This window comes from Mchenga conophoros, linkage group LG4, assembly GCF_057382185.1.
Source record: "Mchenga conophoros isolate Kocher_MC1m ecotype Shallow Benthic linkage group LG4, M_conophoros_male_GT1.1, whole genome shotgun sequence".
Classification (NCBI taxonomy): Eukaryota; Metazoa; Chordata; class Actinopteri; order Cichliformes; family Cichlidae; genus Mchenga; species Mchenga conophoros.
In genome coordinates, this window is record NC_140529.1 from 419582 (window position 1) to 438562 (window position 18981).

Genomic DNA, 18981 nt, shown 5'->3' on the forward strand with positions numbered 1-18981 from the left:
TGGTACGGGACCGGATGCTGCAGAACCTCCTTCCTGATGGAAGCAGTCTGAACAGTTTATGGCTGGGGTGACTGGAGTCCTTGATGATCCTCCCCGCTTTCCTCAGGCACTGCTTCCTGTAGATGTCTTGGAGGGAGGGAAGCTCACCTCCAATTATCCGTTCAGAGCACCGCACTACTCGCTGGAGAGCTTTGCAGTTGTAGGCGGTGCTGTTGCCATACCAGGTGGTGATGCATCCAGTGAGGATGCTCTCAATGGCACAGTGATAGAAGGTCCTGAGGATGCGGGGGCTCATGCCGAATCTTTTCAGTCTCCTGAGAAAGAAGAGGCGCTGCTGCGCCTTCTTCACTGTTTTGTTTGTGTGTACTGACCACGTAAGATCCTCAGCCAGATGTACACCAAGGAACCGGAAGCTGCTCACTCTCTCCACAGCAGCGCTGTTGATGGTGATGGGGGTGTGTACTTCTCTGCACCTCCAGAAGTCCACTATCAACTCCTTTGTCTTTGCGACGTTGAGTGTGAGATGGTTGTCTTGACACCAGTGGGTCAGGGCGCTGACCTCCTCCCTGTAAGCCGTCTCATCACTGTTGGTGATAAGACCCACCACTGTAGTGTCGTCCGCAAACTTCACAATGATGTTGGAGTTGTTAGTGGCCGTGCAGTCGTAGGTGTAGAGTGAGTACAGGAGAAGGCTCAGTACACACCCCTGTGGAGCACCAGTGTTCAGTGTGATGGGGGATGAGGTGATGCTGCCCATTCTGACCACTTGGCGTCTGTCAGACAGGAAGCTAAGGATCCAGCTGCAGAGGGAGCTGCTCAGTCCTAGATCCTGCAGTTTCCTGTCCAGCTTCGAGGGAACGATGGTATTGAATGCTGAGCTGTAATCTACAAACTGCATTCTCACATACGTGTCTCTCTTCTCCAGGTGTGACAGGGCAGTATGTAGTGTCAGGGCTATGGCATCATCAGTGGACCTGTTGTGGCGGTATGCGAACTGTAGAGGGTCCAGTGAGTCGGGTAGTGCAGAACAGATGAAGTCCCTGACCAGCTTCTCGAAGCATTTGCTTACGATGGGGGTCAGGGCTACAGGTCGCCAGTCGTTCAATGAGGAGATGGTGGAGGATTTGGGTACAGGGACGATGGTGGCCATTTTGAAGCAGGCTGGGACTACAGACAGAGAGAGGGAAAGGTTGAAGATGTGCGTGAACACTGCAGCCAGCTGAGCCGTGCATGACTTGAGGAATTTCTGTCCACTATGAGATAAAGGAGAACAACAGGAGATGTATCACTCCTGTAACACCTGTAACATTCAACAGTCGCCTCATTGTTCTGACACACACAACAAAACTATTGACTACACTACACAAGTTTTGCGCTAAATGTCTCAAATCTCTCACATTTCAATGGTTTGATTTTTGCTCACAGGCTTTTGAACGTTTTCCTTATAAAACGCAGTTTTTACTGTTTCTTTTTGCAGTAAATATAAACAGCGATAGTATTCAGGAAGAAAAACAAACATTGCATATATTTTTAGCATAACTCTGGTTTTACGTGGCCTATCAACACAATTTAAAAACTAGTATAAAGTCCACACTTTTCCATCAATTGATCTGTCTGTCCTGCTCACATCTCCAATGGTTGTACACGGTGTCATTAACGTGGTTTCACAAACACCGGTTTTAGCCTTTGCTGCATTTTTAGGTAAAAGATTGCATGTAACTTTGTTGTTTGCAAAACTTGTGGATACATTTTTAAATTAAAAATTTCTATTTGCATTTCAAGTTATGAAGATATTTTGTTAAAAATGTTTGTGGTGTTACAGTAAAAACGTAACTTTTTTTACAGCTTCACATTGCAAATGCAGAGTACTGTGACTTTGTTGTGTGGAACCGCAATGACATATTTGTTGAAAGGATTTTGCCTGACCTTGAGTTTTGGGATGATGCGATTCCTAAAGTTGAGTGTTTTTTTAGAAACAGTATACTCCCAGAAATACTGGGACAGCAAGTTACAAACATACATGTGTAATGTGATAAAAGGACGACAACATAATGACATTTTGAATATTGTTATGACCTGATGGTAGTCATGAGTTCTGGCTATTGTATTTGCTCTGACGTAGCATTAGAGCACAAATTGTCATTTAATTTTATTGTACATTTAATTGTGTCATTTAAGTGTTGTGTAACACTACACAATGATTAAATGCTATTGAGGCAGCATAATAATACATTGGTGGTTTATTTACAAGATTAGACTTTTAAACAAATAAACAAAATAGATTGCAATCCATCTCACAGTATAATACTGTACAAACTGCCAGCACAATTTGACAGTTGGAGAAAAATATTTCATTTGAAAACATTTACAGACTAATCAGGAGTCAGGACTTAGGTACTACTATTACTCTACCCTGTTCTACTTATCACCAGAGCCAAGCAGCAGATACTGGACACTACTCTTCCTCTCCACCCCCTTCTGTGAGCCGTGACAGTGACAAGACATTTAATTTTTTTTAACTGATTGATTACCACCCACCCCCCTTACTCCAGTGGGACAACAGACTCGGAGAGATTTGATAAGGCACAACAAATTACCCCAATCTTGTCGATCAATGCATGTGTCTCACCTGGCTTTGTGGACATGTTCTCTATTGGCATAGCCCTGCTCTGCAGAATTTGATATTTCCTCCTGACTAAACCTATGACTCGCTCAACATGGATACGCAAATTGGCTATTTTCCTTGTCTCTGCCACTTCATAGGCTGACAGCTGTTTTCTCCCTTTAGTGAATGCCGGTGTCTGTAGTGAAGCACAGTAAAACCCCACATTATCGCCAATATTGAACCCACGATCTGCAAGGACAATATCTCCAGGTAACAAGTTATTTAGGAGGCCACTCTCTATTGTGATCTGCTTATCGCTAACTCTCCCTCCCCAGGCAGAAGATATGTAAGTGACGTAGCCTTGGGGGGCAACACCAATCAAAAATTTTACAGTGTGATGGTGCTTGTAGTTGGACCAAGTTTGAGCTTGTGCAAGAAGATTAGATGGTCTCTCAATAAAGACTTCAAAGCAATCAACAATCACAGCCACTTTACATCCAAATGCCTGTCTGAAACTCAGTGGCATCGTAGCTTGAAGAACATGTCGCTCTGGCCACTCAATTAGGAACTCTAACCTTTTATGAAGTATGTCAATTACTTTATGCCAAACTCTAGAAGCAGTGGACAGAGAAATATTGAACCTGAAAGCTAAATCTTTCAGGGGCAGATTTAGTCTCAGCCTCAGCAAAACTAGTATGAATTGTTCAAATTTGGACAACAAAGACATAGGTCCCGAGGTGATATAGGGCTCGCACAGTTCAAAAATCTGAATTAAAACTAAGAAGTTGGGGAGCCCTGTGTAGAACTTTGTCTTGTCTTCATTTTTTTCAAAAGCCTCCTGGCTGAACTGTGTGTCCAGAGCCTTGCTCCGAAGATCAACCAGCTCTGCTGTGTTCTGTCTCAAAACATCCTCCATCTTCTCGATGTCATCCATCGTCAGCTCTGTCTGGCATCCAGCATCCGCACAGCCTGCAATATAACAGTGGGGGAGCATAATCAGCATAATAGAGGCAACCTCAATTTTTACTCATTTTCACTGTAGGAGTTTTTTTAGTGGGCTATTAGAATCTGGTGTAATGTGTTTAATTCACTATGTTAATTTAATGTAATTATTTTTTTTAATCAACAAAAAAACATGTTGCGTCTAAACAAAAAATATATTTATATGTTTCTCACCACAGAAACCTTACATTACGGATATCTTTACTTATCTGTGAAAGGAGACTGTCTGGAATCTGGCAATATAAGAACCATAGCAGTGTACAAAAACCTGTGGTGTGTGCCTGACGGTAATAAGTGCCACTTTTTCTTTTTTTCTGAATAAAATGGTATGGATTTACTCTGTGATTAAAAAAAATCACAAACATGTAATATGTAACTTGGACCATAATCATTACAGATAATGGCATCTTTTTCTCTTTGACATGATTCTTGTTTGTTTTACATCTCAGCACAATATCTTACCTGGATAAGTGAATGTCTCATTCACACTGAAGTCTTCTGGTTGTGGATTCTCAGCTGGAAGCTGCAGTTCGGGGTTCTCCACTGTCACTAGGCTCAAATCCGGGCTCTCAGCCGTCTGTTGCATATCCAAAATCGCCTCTGCACATCGATGCTGTTCTGCCTTAAGCTTCATTCTTTTCTCTCGTTTGAGAACTGATTCCGATCTGGGTTTTCGTTCGTAGCCGAGATTGACCGTCGGAGCCCAGTCCTCCGACTCGTCGTCATCCAAAGCACTTGGGCAGCCTATAGTCCCAATCAAGTCAATATTAGACTACTAACTTAAAAGCACTAAGTAAACGAGAATTTAACGACAACCTAATGCTAATAAGTTCGTTTGCAAACATAACATTACCTCTGACGAAGTGGTCGCTGCAGACACGGGCATTGGCAGACTCTGCTCCTCCCAACTGTAAACGTAAATTTAAAATCCATTTTTTCCTACGTTTTTCGGTTAGAATTTTCCATTTTTCTCCTCTTCGTTGGGCTATTTTTGGTACCCTAAAATACCGTTTATCAGTTTCTCTGGTCGACCTACTGGAGCATCCGTAAACACAACAGGACATAGGCATTTTGCGTACTGTCTGTCTGTGATTTTGCGCTTATCTTTTTCACTTGGGGTTAATTTTCTACGTAACATGAGCTGAGAAGCAGCAGCAACGCTAGGCTAATGCTAGGCTAACAAGCTGGCTAGCTAGCAAGTTCAAAACCTGGTTCTAAACTGAAAGAAGGTACAAAAACAGTTTACTTCCAAGCCAGAGTATCACGCAAAAAATCACAGAAATTATCTCTTGAGCTCAAGCTGCTCCATCTGAACCCAGGTTTGCTCAAACTAATGCAATAAAAAAATGTGGGTGCCATGAACATGCAGACTGATCTGTGCAAAGTGAGGAGGATAGCAGTGACATGGCATTTTCAAACCATATCTTTTAAAAGCCTGCACTGAGAAGCAAAATTTCTAGCTTACTTAGTTTTTCCAATTCAAGACAACTCAAATAAACTGGGTTGATCAGCTTTTTGAATAAAAACTACTGGTAACTTATTTAAACAAACTGATAAAAATTGAGTTTAGTATATCCTTACATTTTTTTAATTAAACACAATGTTAGATTTTACAGTGTACATGATAATGGAGTGCTGCTGGAATAAAATAATAAAATCTTTATGTTTCTTGGGGCTTAAATTGCAAAATGTGAACAAATGCCTAAAAACGTTCCAGAAGCTCGTCGTCCAAACTGCAGTGTAATTATAAAACAGAAAACCTCTGTTAAATAACAGAAAATGCCCTATTTAATTATTTTGTGTGGACATATTCTCAACAAAAACATTTTTATATTTCATAACACTTTACAGATATTTTTTAAAACTTTATTAATCCAGAAGGAAACTTGTGTGGTCAGCATTTACTTTATAAAACTAAATACTGAATACAAAACGTATTAATAAATAATCATTACATTGAAATTTTCTTCAGGAAATGCATTGTCTAGTTCTATAAAATCGTGAGTTTTTTTCAGGTTTAAGGCTGGCAGTTTGCTATCACACACAACACTGAATAATAATTAAATACGTGTTTTTAAATAACACAAAATTCAAGTCGTTCTTTCATAAAAGTCTTTTTTTTGTTGTTTTGCTGTGATAGAGCTCCTGACCCAGGCCAAGCTGGCTCTCTAGGAAGACAAGGAAAAACTCCCAGGTGCCAGATGATGGGAAGAAACCTCGGGAAAGTGTGCACAAATTCCACTTGACAACACAATAAAACGCAACATAGCACAAAAGGTCACGGAGGATCTCATAACAAGGACAGAGCAGGACGAATAGGACAATCACAGGAAAGGAACAAAATCACGAAAAAATTAACGGAAAGGACAAATAAGAAGGGGGTGCCATAACAATAGAAAAATAAGGATGGATAATGGAAAAGACATTACAGAAGGAGGTGCCAGAAAAATAATAAAAACAAAAAAAGCCTAAGCTAACACAGGACAAACATTAAAGATACTGAACAAAAAAACCCCCAATAAAACAGAAATCCCAAGAGTGGGAGGAGACACAGCACACTATAAAAGGAGGGGCAGAGAAGAGTTTCTTCATTTTAATTTGGCCAGCGACGCATGTGCACACCCTGAAGAAGGCACAGCCCAGCCGAAATGTAGCTACAGCCATGCGTCAGCGCTAAAAAGTGTTTTTGCTTGTTGTTTTAGTTTGTTATTTTTGGGGGGGGGGGGGTTTCTTTTGATGTTTTTTTCATTTACATATTGATTTACTGGCCTAAAAATTGGAATATCATAAATTTATAACCTAAAAATTGGATAATTTATGGATAAAAACAGTTTAAAAGCCTAAAAATTGGAATTAAAAATGACACAGACTAAATTCATTGAGAAATCAAATTTTATTAAAACACAGTTAGAAACCTAAAAAAACAGGACAAATAAAACACAACTTTGGTAAAATTAAACATAATTTGGTACTTACCTGAACCTGAAAAAGAAAAGGACGGTACTTACCTCAATTCGGACCTGGGGATTGCCGGATACGGTAGATGGGATGGCGGGTCTCGGGAAGGGTCATGGTGCGGAGCGTGCACCTACTCCTGCCCTCCTTGTGCAGGGAGGAATTTCCATTCCCCTAACCTAACCCACCCTAATAGCGATGGGATTTCCGGCTCTTTTTAGAGATCCGGCTCTTTTGGTTGGGCTCACTAAAAAGAGCCGGCTCTTTCGGCTCCAAACCGGCTCTTCGGGTTGTTTTGTTGCTTTAATTAATTTATTATTAACAATAATATAAAATTATGCACAAAAGGAATTACTAGCGTAAAAAAAAGTGGTTTTATTCATATATGTTTATATATAAATATATGCGGTGGCCCCTAGAGACAAAACACGTACAAACTTCAAAACACATTTCTAGCATGAACTGAACTTCCAAAGCAGAGCTACTAGATCACTTAAATTACACAATTAAAAGCATGTGTGTATTGTTTGTGTATTTATACACACGCACTCATATATATCCAAATAATTAAAAAAAAAAGTTCATTTACCTGTTACTACCACACACCAAATCCGGTCGTTGGTACTTGCTGGCTTGTGTAGCCACTAGGTAACAAAAGCTCAACACTGCGCCCAGCATCCTGGAGCACTTCTGTTGTCTTTTGTACGTGTTTTGAGTTTTTACGTGCTTCAGAGTTTTTACGTGCTTCAGAGTTTTTACGTGTTTTGGAGTTTGTATGTGCTTCAGAGTTCATACGTGATTTGAAGTTTGTATGTGCTTTGTCTGTAGGGGCAACCGTAAATATACTTTTTATTCACTTCACATAAAATGTAATAAATAAATCATATAATACAAAAATCAAATATTCACATTTCAACTTTTAACTATTTAAATTTTCAGCTTTTTCCTTTTACAAATTTAAAGTGAAACAACACAAAACACTGCAAACCACAAAACAATTAAATATAGATTAAAATATGAAAACAAAAAGAAGATGCATATTCTGCTGTCTTTTCTGTGGTTTTCCTGCTCTGTGAATAGAGGGAGACAAGATGAAGTATACTTCTAATGGCCTATTCCAATTGGTGGTAATACATCATAAGAATTGAGGAAAGGTGGTGTTGATGGAGACTCTGGGGAAGGCCTTCGTCTGCCAGGGTGTTTTGGAGCCACTTGAATAAATTTAGTTTGCACTGGAGGTGGACGAGGTTTAATCTGTGGAAAGATCTGAGACGGAGTCGGAGTCTCCCCATAACATCTCCCCATCACGCCTCTATGGACCAACGGTGCGAGCTTTTGTCCTTTCTGTTTTTCTAATTTAAGCTGGAGTTGAACGTCTTTCACTCTAGATTTTAGATGACCTATCTCTTTTTCTTCATTGCCAGCTTTTCTGATCATCTGGTTCACTGGTCCAATGAGCTCCTGTTTTTGTTTGAATAAAGCGTATTCGGAAGACTTTACCATATCATTGTACTGCTTTTTAAATGATTCCAGCTCCCGTGTTTTATCTAGTAAAGCTGCATCTAGATCCTTGCATCTGGTACGTAGACAGTTCAGCTGTTTTTCAAGAAACTCCTTCGTTGTTCCAACAAAGGGGGTGCCTTCCACTCCGTCTACGTATTTCTTTTTCAAGTAGTGGAACATATCCCTAAATTCCACCTTTTCTTTTCCTCTCAAGTGACCTGCATGTGGAAATGCCTTTTCAAAGGACAAAACGCACTGGCACAATTCCTCTTGGAAGTAGCGCTCTTTCTTCTCCAGCCAATTCACTTTGGATATAAATCTTTCCCGTTGCTTTTTTGTGGAGCGCAGTTTCTCTTCCAGCGCCACCTTTTCAGCCAGTGCCTGATTGTGTGCCGCTTTTACTTTGTGCCGGTCCACTGCTGTCTTTCTGTGGTTTTCCTGCTCTGTGCTTAGGGCCTTTTTGACGTCTTCAATTTTCTTTTTCAAAGAATCAACTTCGTCTTCAAGCATAGCCTTCATTTTCTTTTCCAAGGCCAGAGCTCTAATATTACTCTGGCATTTCTGCTTGATCGCCATATTCTGGGCCTTTTGGTCGTCTATCACTTTGCCCATTTGACCTTTCTCCTCTGTTAATTCTTTCATGTTTTTAACCATAAATTCATTTTCGTCTTGTAACTGTGTATTATGCCACAAAACACCGTCAATCCAACACTGCGAGGATTGACGTTCTTCCTCGCGTTCCTTAACCGCATTGACGGTCACACCTCTACTATTTTTTACTGCCGTCTGCAGCTTTTCTATTTTGGAGTCATACATGTTGATCACCTCTTCTAACTTCCTGTCTGCAGCATTTGCTTTGTTTTCCAGTTTTTTAGTATTTTCCTGGTAAAACTGCTGCATCTTATTTTTTTCCTCTTTGTGGCGTTTCAATAATAATTCAACAACTTGGCTGTTGTGAAATTGCTGACGTGCCACCTTTTCTTTCTCTGTTTCCAGCAGTCCTTGCAGGACTTGGACTTCGTCCTCGTGTTTTTCTTTAAGCTCAGCCAGAGTTTTCTCCGTCTCTGCGCGGAACTTTACCAGAGCTTCGTGGTCATCTTTTATCGAGTCCAACCTGTCTGCGATGTTTGTCCTGTCATCCAAGACCGAACCCAGCAGCTTATTATTCTGCAAAAGTTCATTGTTTTCTTTTGTTAGATCCTCGATCCGTTTCTTATTGACTGTATGCAGGTTTTTGAAGTAGTCAAGCTCAGTTTTGAGCTTTTCAACCTCGTCGATCATTGGCTGCAGTCTTTGCTCGAACTGTCTGGCATATGTTTCTTTTTCTTTTTCACTTTTTTTAACCATTGTTTTCGAGAAATTAACATTTCTGTCTTTGTTAGCTTTCGAACTCATTTCTGCTTTTTTATGTGCTGTATCACTCCAACAAAACGATAGCTTAATGAATTCCCTTTGACAGCTGTCCTCTATTTATAGACTTGAACATCAAAGGATGAAAGGACTGTCACTATGACATCACCACGTTCTGTGACGTAACAGGGCTTTGGAGCGTGATGTCACGGGGGTGGGCGTGGAAAGGATTTTGGGGGTCTAAACAAAGCGTGTCTTTTTTTTTTAAAACTTTATTTAACAAACAATGAGTATACAACATACGAACAGATGAAGTATACAACAGAACATGAACACAAAAAGCCAAGGGTGAAAGAAAAAGGTAACAATTATAAGAATACACGCAAAAATTCACATACATATATTGTTGTGAGAGCCTTTTTGTTGGTGCAGTCTGATATTGATTGTATGTGCATGTGCACATCCTTAAAATAATGACAGAAATATGGTGTTTTGTTAGTAAACTTACATTTATGGATAAAAAATTTAGCTAAAAGTATTAAGAAATTAATCATAAAAAACATTTCTCATACTTCTTGGGGAACTTAAAGAAACAGAATAAAACATTTTCCCATCGTAAAGAAAACTCCCTTAAAATATGGACAATAACAAAGCTGCTAAATTCCTTCCAGAATCTCTGTGTAAAAGAACAGTACCAAAAAAGATGTGTCACCGTTTCTGGATGATCCCCACAGAAAGTACAATTAGTATTTATGTCCCTTTTGAATTTGACCATGTAGTGACTGGCTGGATAACATGTATGTCGAATTTTAAAAGAGACTTCTTTCACCTTATTTACAATCAAATATTTATGGGGGACCATCCAGACTGTCTTCCGCTTGATATCTGGAACACTGATTGGAAAATTATATAGTGCAATAAAGTCGTTGTAAGTAAGTAGTTGTCCCTCTTTACTAACCAGCTGAGCCACCAATAGGATCCCATTTTGGAGCCAAGTTTCCAGGAAAAGTGATTTATTTTTCTATAAAATATCTCTGTTGTTCCAGATAAGGTATTTGTGAGGTGAGAAGTTGTGTTTATAAATGAGGGTCCACGCTAAGAGGACCTGCTTATGGAAGGATGAAAGCTTTACAGGGACTTTCTCAACATTGTAATTACAATTTCAAATAAAAGTAAAGCCACCAAAACGAGAGAAAATGTGGTATGGTATAAAGTTCCAGATAGAGGTAGGGTTTTAAGAAAATGTTTGGCCCAATTAATTTTGAAAGTGTTATTTAAAGTAGAAAAGTCTAAGACGTTAAGCCCACCTGATTCGTACTTATTCATCACAACAGTTTTTCTAATATAGTGCGTACGGTTTTTCCATATAAAATTAAAGAGCATACGGTCAATATCTTTACTACTTTTCTTATCCAGATGTAAGGAGAGAGCAGCATATGTTCATCGGGATATCCCTTCAGCTTTAGTAATTAACACTCTACCTTTCAAAGACAAGTCCCTTGTTCCAAGATGGCGCCGCCGCGTATGGATGCCCCGGTGCTTCAGTGCGTTACTTCTGTTTTGTTTTTGTGCATAACTTCTGTGTCTGGGCACTCCTCTGGATATTCTTACACTAGAGAAGAGCTTCTTAACTACAGGACTACAACACCTGTGGATTTACTTCCAATATTTGTCGCATCTGCGGCAGATTTACTGCAGACTCTGATCAGGAAAGTGAGACGCCGAAAGCGAGGAAAGCGAGCCGGCGCACTCGTGCGTCTGAGGAGTGCTGCGAACTGCTCTTCCTGGGATCTTCCTTTCCGACGTACGCTCACTCAGGAATGAGATGGACGAGCTGGCCCTGATGAGAAGCATGAACAGAGACGTTGCCTCCTCCTGTGTCTTGTGTTTTACGGAGTCGTGGCTCTGTGAGGACATCCCGGACAGCGCGCTCAAGCTGGAGGGCTTTCATCTGCTGCGCGCGGACCGGCAGGCCTCTCTCTCTGGTAAGACCACAGGTGGACGTGTCTGCTTCTACATTAATAGTGGCTGGTGCACAGATGTAACAGTGATTGCTCAGCACTGCTCTTCCTCTCTGGAATACCTTTTTATTCACTGCAAACCGTTTTATTCTCCGCGGGAGTTTGCTTCATTCATCTTGGCCGCTGTTTACATCCCGCCAGATGCGGATGCGCAGGCAGCTCAGTGCGCACTCGCGGAGCAGATACTGCACATGGAGCGGACATTCCCGGACTCTCTCATCATTGCTCTTGGGGACTTTTACAACACCCCCCTCCTCACCCCACACAAAAGAGGATTTCACACCACCTCCTCCCACCACAACCCTTCATATTCATGAAGCAGATGCGAGGAAGCAGTTTAAGAGTCTGAATGCTCGGAAAGCTCCCGGCCCAGACGGTGTGTCTCGTCTACTGGACGCAGCCGGAGGGTTCACTTGGTTGTTTGCTCTCAATAGAAGCTGAGCGCGTCTCCGTGTCTGTGCTGGTAAACGATACTGAGTCCCAGTGCTCAGTAAACTGTACACCTGACCGTTATTCTCCCACTGAATCCGGTGTGTCCACGGTCCAACACGTGCTCAACACGATGGTGCTGACCGGTGCCCAAACACACCAGAACACCAAATAAGTAAAATAACACAAACACGAACTTCTCCATGGCTCGTCGGGATGGCAACTGCTCCAAAAGTGACACATGAAATAGGCTGACATTTGAGTTTGACACGGGAGGTGAGGGGGTGTTTTGAATATGCTTGACTCCGTCACGAGGTTGCGCACAGCATCACCGGCAAGGGGGCTTGGTTTGAGAGGTTTTTGGCATCTGTGATGTGATTTACAACCATCCACCCATGTACAGCAAGAAGCCGCACTCACAACCGTGGGCATCAGCAAGTTGGTGAAATTTAAACAAAACAAAACAGCATTCCATCTGAAACTCTCTTATTGTACCCAAAATACAAATTTTAGTGATTACATGTGGCTTCATTAATTATGTTCAAACGGATGAATACATAACGCAAGTAATAACTTTATGATCAGTCAGTGAATGAAGGAGCTCAAGAGTGCAAATATAGTTGCAATAAAGTGACAAATATGCCCTTTTATGTCAAACAAAGACCGAAATAAGTGGCATCAGTGTGAGGATGAGAATGAGCGATCCAACCTCACACTGCAGATATCAGGGCAAAGCACAGTGGGGGGGGGTTGCAGTCTTCTTGGCTGGACCTTCTTCTGCAGTGTGTGATCTTCTAGGAGAGTCTTCATGCAGCATGCCTGCCAGTGTGGTCCACACTGCTTCTCTGTCAGTCTTGGGCACACTGCGTAGGTCTTTAAAACGTGGGTCCAGTGCAGTTGCGATCTGGAGCCATGCATAGTTGGTATGTTCCTGGCGGGAAGCAAGGTCTTCCTTAAACTTCTCTTTAAACCTCACCACATATGCAGGGTCCTCATCAGTTACTTCCATGACACGGCGCAGGTGGCAGAAGGCTGGTAGAACTACAGAGCAGGAGACGTAGGCCTCTCCTCCCAGCAGTTCAGTCACATATCTGCAGTGGAATACACACACACACACACACACACACACACACACACACACACACACACACACACAGAGAGAGAGAGAGAGAGAGAGATAAGACAGCAAATTAAAAAAAGCTTTTTAATACTAGGTAATATTAATAAAATATTTGATTTCATTTATTTTTTAAATAAGACATTTTCATAATAACAAAACTGATTTAAGATGTATGTTTGATACATTTAATCTAAACCTACAATTATGGTCACAATGACAGGCTCACCTGCAGGGCTCTAGAAGTGTCTCCAGTCTCTGGAGTTTGTCCCACTCTGGAGGCGTCAGGAGGACAAGTTTATGCTTTTGTTTATCCAGAGTCGCGGTTACTGCAGTTTGGTTGCGGATCAAGCGCTTCACCATCTCCAGCGTGGAGTTCCAGCGCGTAGGCACGTCCTGGGCCAACGGCTCCTGCTTGCGCCCCAGTGACACCTGCTCTGCGTTCAGCTCTGCTGTGTTTGCTGGGCTGTGCTTAAAATGGCCAACAATTTTGCGGCATTTGGCCAGCGCAGTGACAAAGCCACTGTCTGCGAGACTCACTGTGATGCATCTCTGTAGAATGTGCGCGGTACACGGCATGTGATTGAATGGCATGATGCGAGCCGCGGCGATCATATTGCGCGCACTGTCCGTGCCTACTGTTGTCACCTTCTCCTCAATTCTCCACCTGCGAGCAACAGTCTGGAACTGCTCTGCACAAGCCTCCGCAAAGTGCCGCTCTTCCGTTTTCATTATAGTCAGCGCAAAGGATGTCAGACCCCAGGCTTCAGTGATTAAATGCGCAGTAACTCCCAGGTAATTGTCATTACTCAATGATGTCCAGTGGTCTCCTGTCAGAGCCACGCATTCTGTGTGAACTAAAGCCTCTTCTTTTTTCTTTTTCTCCGTTTCATACAGTTCGTGGATTCGAATTGTTATTGTGCTTCTCGCTGGGGGCTTGTAGGACGCGTCCTGAGATGCAACCTTTAAAACATCCGCAAAGCCCTTGTCCTCCACAATGCTTAGCGGTCTGCAGTCCTTTGCTATCCATTTGGCTATATTGTCGGTCAGTTTGTCCAAAGAAGACTTACCGAGTGGCCTGCGTTCACTAAGAGTGGTCTGACGCAGGCCGGGTGAAGCTGCTGCCCCGACAAACGCGTGTTTGGCATTAAGGTGGTATTTTAAGGTCGAATTTGAACGGTGAAATTGAAACTCTTTACTACAGTGAGTGCAAATTACAACGCGTTTGTTTATTGTCCCATCTATGTTCTTCTTGTATTTAAATTCCCCATCCAGAAGGCCATCCGCTTCCTGCTTCTCCATTTTCAGTGGCGCGGTAAACAAATCAAGTGGAATTATGGGAGCGACTTATCTGCGTGTTGCGCTAAATAGTTAAATATTCTAACGTAATTAATTCCAAAATTTAATTATCGCAATTAACGCGTTAATTTCGACAGCTATAAATATAATATAATATAATATAATATAATATAATATAATATAATATAATATAATATAATATAATATAATATATCATGTTGCTATTTAATGTTTTTTGTTCGTGTTGCAGCTGCTCTGTGAGCCAAGCTTTCGTTGTCTAAATTCAATGGCAATATATCTCTGCACCACACGATGGCGATAGATTCTCACAGACAGTCTGTGCTCTGCTTCCGCCACCAGTCATCTTTAAATCTTTTTTTTAATTCAATGAAACCTTTATTTAACTGTCCATCTCGCGGCATTACTTAAAAAAAATCATATTTAAATACAAAGAAGATTAAATACATGAACGACAGTAAATTGATAAAATAAGAGCAAATAAATATATTTACAAATGATAGCAACATCAATGGAATAAAAGCATGAACAGCAGCAGAAGGAGAAAGAGGCCTGTATCTACATTATTACTCTGGCAGCTCTCAGTCTCCATACAGACAGGACACGTTGCAGCGTAATTGCAGACAGGTGCGTGGGCCTGAGCTCCGCCCAGGCAGAATGACGAGTGGAAGAAAGCAGCAACACAATAAACATATGTAGCCTTGCGGAGCCGGCCGGGCAGACACCGAGACAGAGTGCAACGATTTTATACGTGACAACATACACAAAAAAACACACACAACAAAAATCAGAATGTGTTTGTGATTTGGATTTTTATTTAAAGGTGAAACCTTTTTTCTTTTCTTGTTTTGCCAGATTAGACATTTTGATTCATTTCATTTAGTTTTTTTGTTTTACTTTGATGCTATAATAGATGTTTTTAAAATGTAGTCATATTTAATACTATATTGCATCATGGCAAAACAACAGTCTCCTCAAGCTGCTTTATACTGTAAGGTAAAAACACTACAGTAAAAGCCAGAAAACCCCAACAATCCAATGATCCCCTTTGAGCAAGCACTGGGCGACAGTGGGGAGGAAAAACTCCCTTTAGGAAGAAACCTCCGGCAGAACCAGGCTCAAGAAGGGGCGGCCATCTGCTGCGACCGGTTGGGGGTGGGTGGGCAATCTCAGTCCACGAGGGCCGGTGTCCCTGCAGGTTTTAGATGTGTCCTCGAACCAACACAGCTGATTTAAACGGCTAAATTAGCTCCTCAACATGTCCTGAAGTTCTCCAGAGGCCTGGTAACGAACTAATCATGTGATTCAGGTGTGTTGAGCCAAGGTGAGATCTAAAACCTGCAGGGACACCGGCCCTCGTGGACTGAGAATGCCCACCCATGATATAGGGAGACAAGATGAAGTATACTTCTAATGGCCTATTTTAGCAGTTAATTTTTAACAATCAACTGGTGGTAATCCATCATCAGAATTGAGGAAAGGTGGTGTTGATGGAGACTCTACAGGAGGATTCACTGGGGAAGCCATACCTGCACTTCTGCCAGGGTGTCTTGGACGTACCTGAATAAATGTAGTTTTCCCTGGAAGTGGACGAGGATTAATCTGAGACGGAGTCTCCTCAGAACATCTCCCCATCATGCTTCTATGGTCCAACGATGCCAGCTTTTGTCCTTTCTGTTTTTCTAATTTAAGCTGGAGTTGAGCGTCTTTCACTCTAGATTTTAGATGACCTATCTCTTTTTCTTCATTGGCAGCCTTTTGGATAATCTGGTTCACTGGTCCAATGAGCTCCTCTCTTTGTCGGAATAAAGCGTACTCGGAAGACTTTACCATGTCATTGTACTGCTTTTTAAATGATTCCAGCTCCCGTGTTTTATCTAGTAAAGCTGCATCTAGATCCTTGCATCTGATACGTAGACAGTTCAGCTGTTTTTCAAGAAACTCCTTCGTTGTTCCAACAAAGGGGGTGCCTTCCACTCCGTCTACGTATTTCTTTTTCAAGTAGTGGAACATATCCCTAAATTCCACCTTTTCTTTTCCTCTCAAGTGACCTTCATGTGGAAATGCCTTTTCAAAGGACAAAACGCACTGGCACAATTCCTCTTGGAAGTAGCGCTCTTTCTTCTCCAGCCAATTCACTTTGGATATAAATCTTTCCCGTTGCTTTTTTGTGGAGCGCAGTTTCTCTTCCAGCGCCACCTTTTCAGCCAGTGCCTGATTGTGTGCCGCTTTTACTTTGTGCCGGTCCACTGCTGTCTTTCTGTGGTTTTCCTGCTCTGTGCTTAGGGCCTTTTTGACGTCTTCAATTTTCTTTTTCAAAGAATCAACTTCGTCTTCAAGCATAGCCTTCATTTTCTTTTCCAAGGCCAGAGCTCTAATATTACTCTGGCATTTCTGCTTGATCGCCATATTCTGGGCCTTTTGGTCGTCTATCACTTTGCCCATTTGACCTTTCTCCTCTGTTAATTCTTTCATGTTTTTAACCATAAATTCATTTTCGTCTTGTAACTGTGTATTATGCCACAAAACACCGTCAATCCAACCCTGCGAGGATTGACGTTCTTCCTCGCGTTCCTTAACCGCATTGACGGTCACACCTCTACTATTTTTTACTGCCGTCTGCAGCTTTTCTATTTTGGAGTCATACATGTTGATCACCTCTTCTAACTTCCTGTCTGCAGCATTTGCTTTGTTTTCCAGTTTTTTAGTATTTTCCTGGTAAAACTGCTGCATCTTATTTTTTTCCTCTTTGTGGCGTTTCAATAATAATTCAACAACTTGGCTGTTGTGAAATTGCTGACGTGCCACCTTTTCTTTCTCTGTTTCCAGCAGTCCTTGCAGGACTTGGACTTCGTCCTCGTGTTTTTCTTTAAGCTCAGCCAGAGTTTTCTCCGTCTCTGCGCGGAACTTTACCAGAGCTTCGTGGTCATCTTTTATCGAGTCCAACCTGTCTGCGATGTTTGTCCTGTCATCCAAGACCGAACCCAGCAGCTTATTATTCTGCAAAAGTTCATTGTTTTCTTTTGTTAGATCCTCGATCCGTTTCTTATTGACTGTATGCAGGTTTTTGAAGTAGTCAAGCTCAGTTTTGAGCTTTTCAACCTCGTCGATCATTGGCTGCAGTCTTTGCTCGAACTGTCTGGCATATGTTTCTTTTTCTTTTTCACTTTTTTTAACCATTGTTTTCGAGAAATTAACATTTCTGTCTTTGTTAGCTTTCGAACTCATTTCTGCTTTTTTATGTGCTGTATCACTCCAACAAAACGATAGCTTAATGAATTCCCTTTGACAGCTGTCCTCTATTTATAGACTTGAACATCAAAGGATGAAAGGACTGTCACTATGACATCACCACGTTCTGTGACGTAACAGGGCTTTGGAGCGTGATGTCACGGGGGTGGGCGTGGAAAGGATTTTGGGGGTCTAAACAAAGCGTGTCTTTTTTTGAAAACTTTATTTAACAAACAATGAGTATACAACATACGAACAGATGAAGTATACAACAGAACATGAACACAAAAAGCCAAGGGTGAAAGAAAAAGGTAACAATTATAAGAATACACGCAAAAATTCACATACATATATTGTTGTGAGAGCCTTTTTGTTGGTGCAGTCTGATATTGATTGTATGTGCATGTGCACATCCTTAAAATAATGACAGAAATATGGTGTTTTGTTAGTAAACTTACATTTATGGATAAAAAATTTAGCTAAAAGTATTAAGAAATTTATCATAAAAAACATTTCTCATACTTCTTGGGGAACTTAAAGAAACAGAATAAAACATTTTCCCATCGTAAAGAAAACTCCCTTAAAATATGGACAATAACAAAGCTGCTAAATTCCTTCCAGAATCTCTGTGTAAAAGAACAGTACCAAAAAAGATGTGTCACCGTTTCTGGATGATCCCCACAGAAAGTACAATTAGTATTTATGTCCCTTTTAAATTTGACCATGTAGTGACTGGCTGGATAACATGTATGTCGAATTTTAAAAGAGACTTCTTTCACCTTATTTACAATCAAATATTTATGGGGGACCATCCAGACTGTCTTCCGCTTGATATCTGGAACACTGATTGGAAAATTATATAGTGCAATAAAGTCGTTGTAAGTAAGTAGTTGTCCCTCTTTACTAACCAGCTGAGCCACCAATAGGATCCCATTTTGGAGCCAAGTTTCCAGGAAAAGTGATTTATTTTTCTATAAAATATCTCTGTTGTTCCAGATAAGGTATTTGTGAGGTGAGAAGTTGTGTTTATAAATGAGGGTCCACGCTAAGAGGACCTGCTTATGGAAGGATGAAAGCTTTACAGGGACTTTCTCAACATTGTAATTACAATTTCAAATAAAAGTAAAGCCACCAAAACGAGAGAAAATGTGGTATGGTATAAAGTTCCAGATAGAGGTAGGGTTTTAAGAAAATGTTTGGCCCAATTAATTTTGAAAGTGTTATTTAAAGTAGAAAAGTCTAAGACGTTAAGCCCACCTGATTCGTACTTATTCATCACAACAGTTTTTCTAATATAGTGCGTACGGTTTTTCCATATAAAATTAAAGAGCATACGGTCAATATCTTTACTACTTTTCTTATCCAGATGTAAGGAGAGAGCAGCATATGTTCATCGGGATATCCCTTCAGCTTTAGTAATTAACACTCTACCTTTCAAAGACAAGTCCCTT

At 41.1% G+C, this 18981-nt stretch overlaps 1 protein-coding gene across 1 annotated transcript; it reads right to left on the reverse strand.

The window, feature by feature from the left end:
- Positions 1–646: 646 nt before the first annotated feature.
- Positions 647–5428, reverse strand: LOC146575211 (uncharacterized). Its single transcript, XM_085269836.1, has 3 exons — positions 4461–5428; positions 4070–4351; positions 647–3574 (listed from the first exon to the last, which is right to left on the reverse strand). The coding sequence occupies exons 1-3, from the start codon at positions 4675–4677 to the stop codon at positions 2544–2546; spliced, it is 1530 nt and encodes a 509-aa protein (XP_085125962.1). The 5' UTR covers positions 4678–5428; the 3' UTR covers positions 647–2543.
- Positions 5429–18981: the final 13553 nt, after the last annotated feature.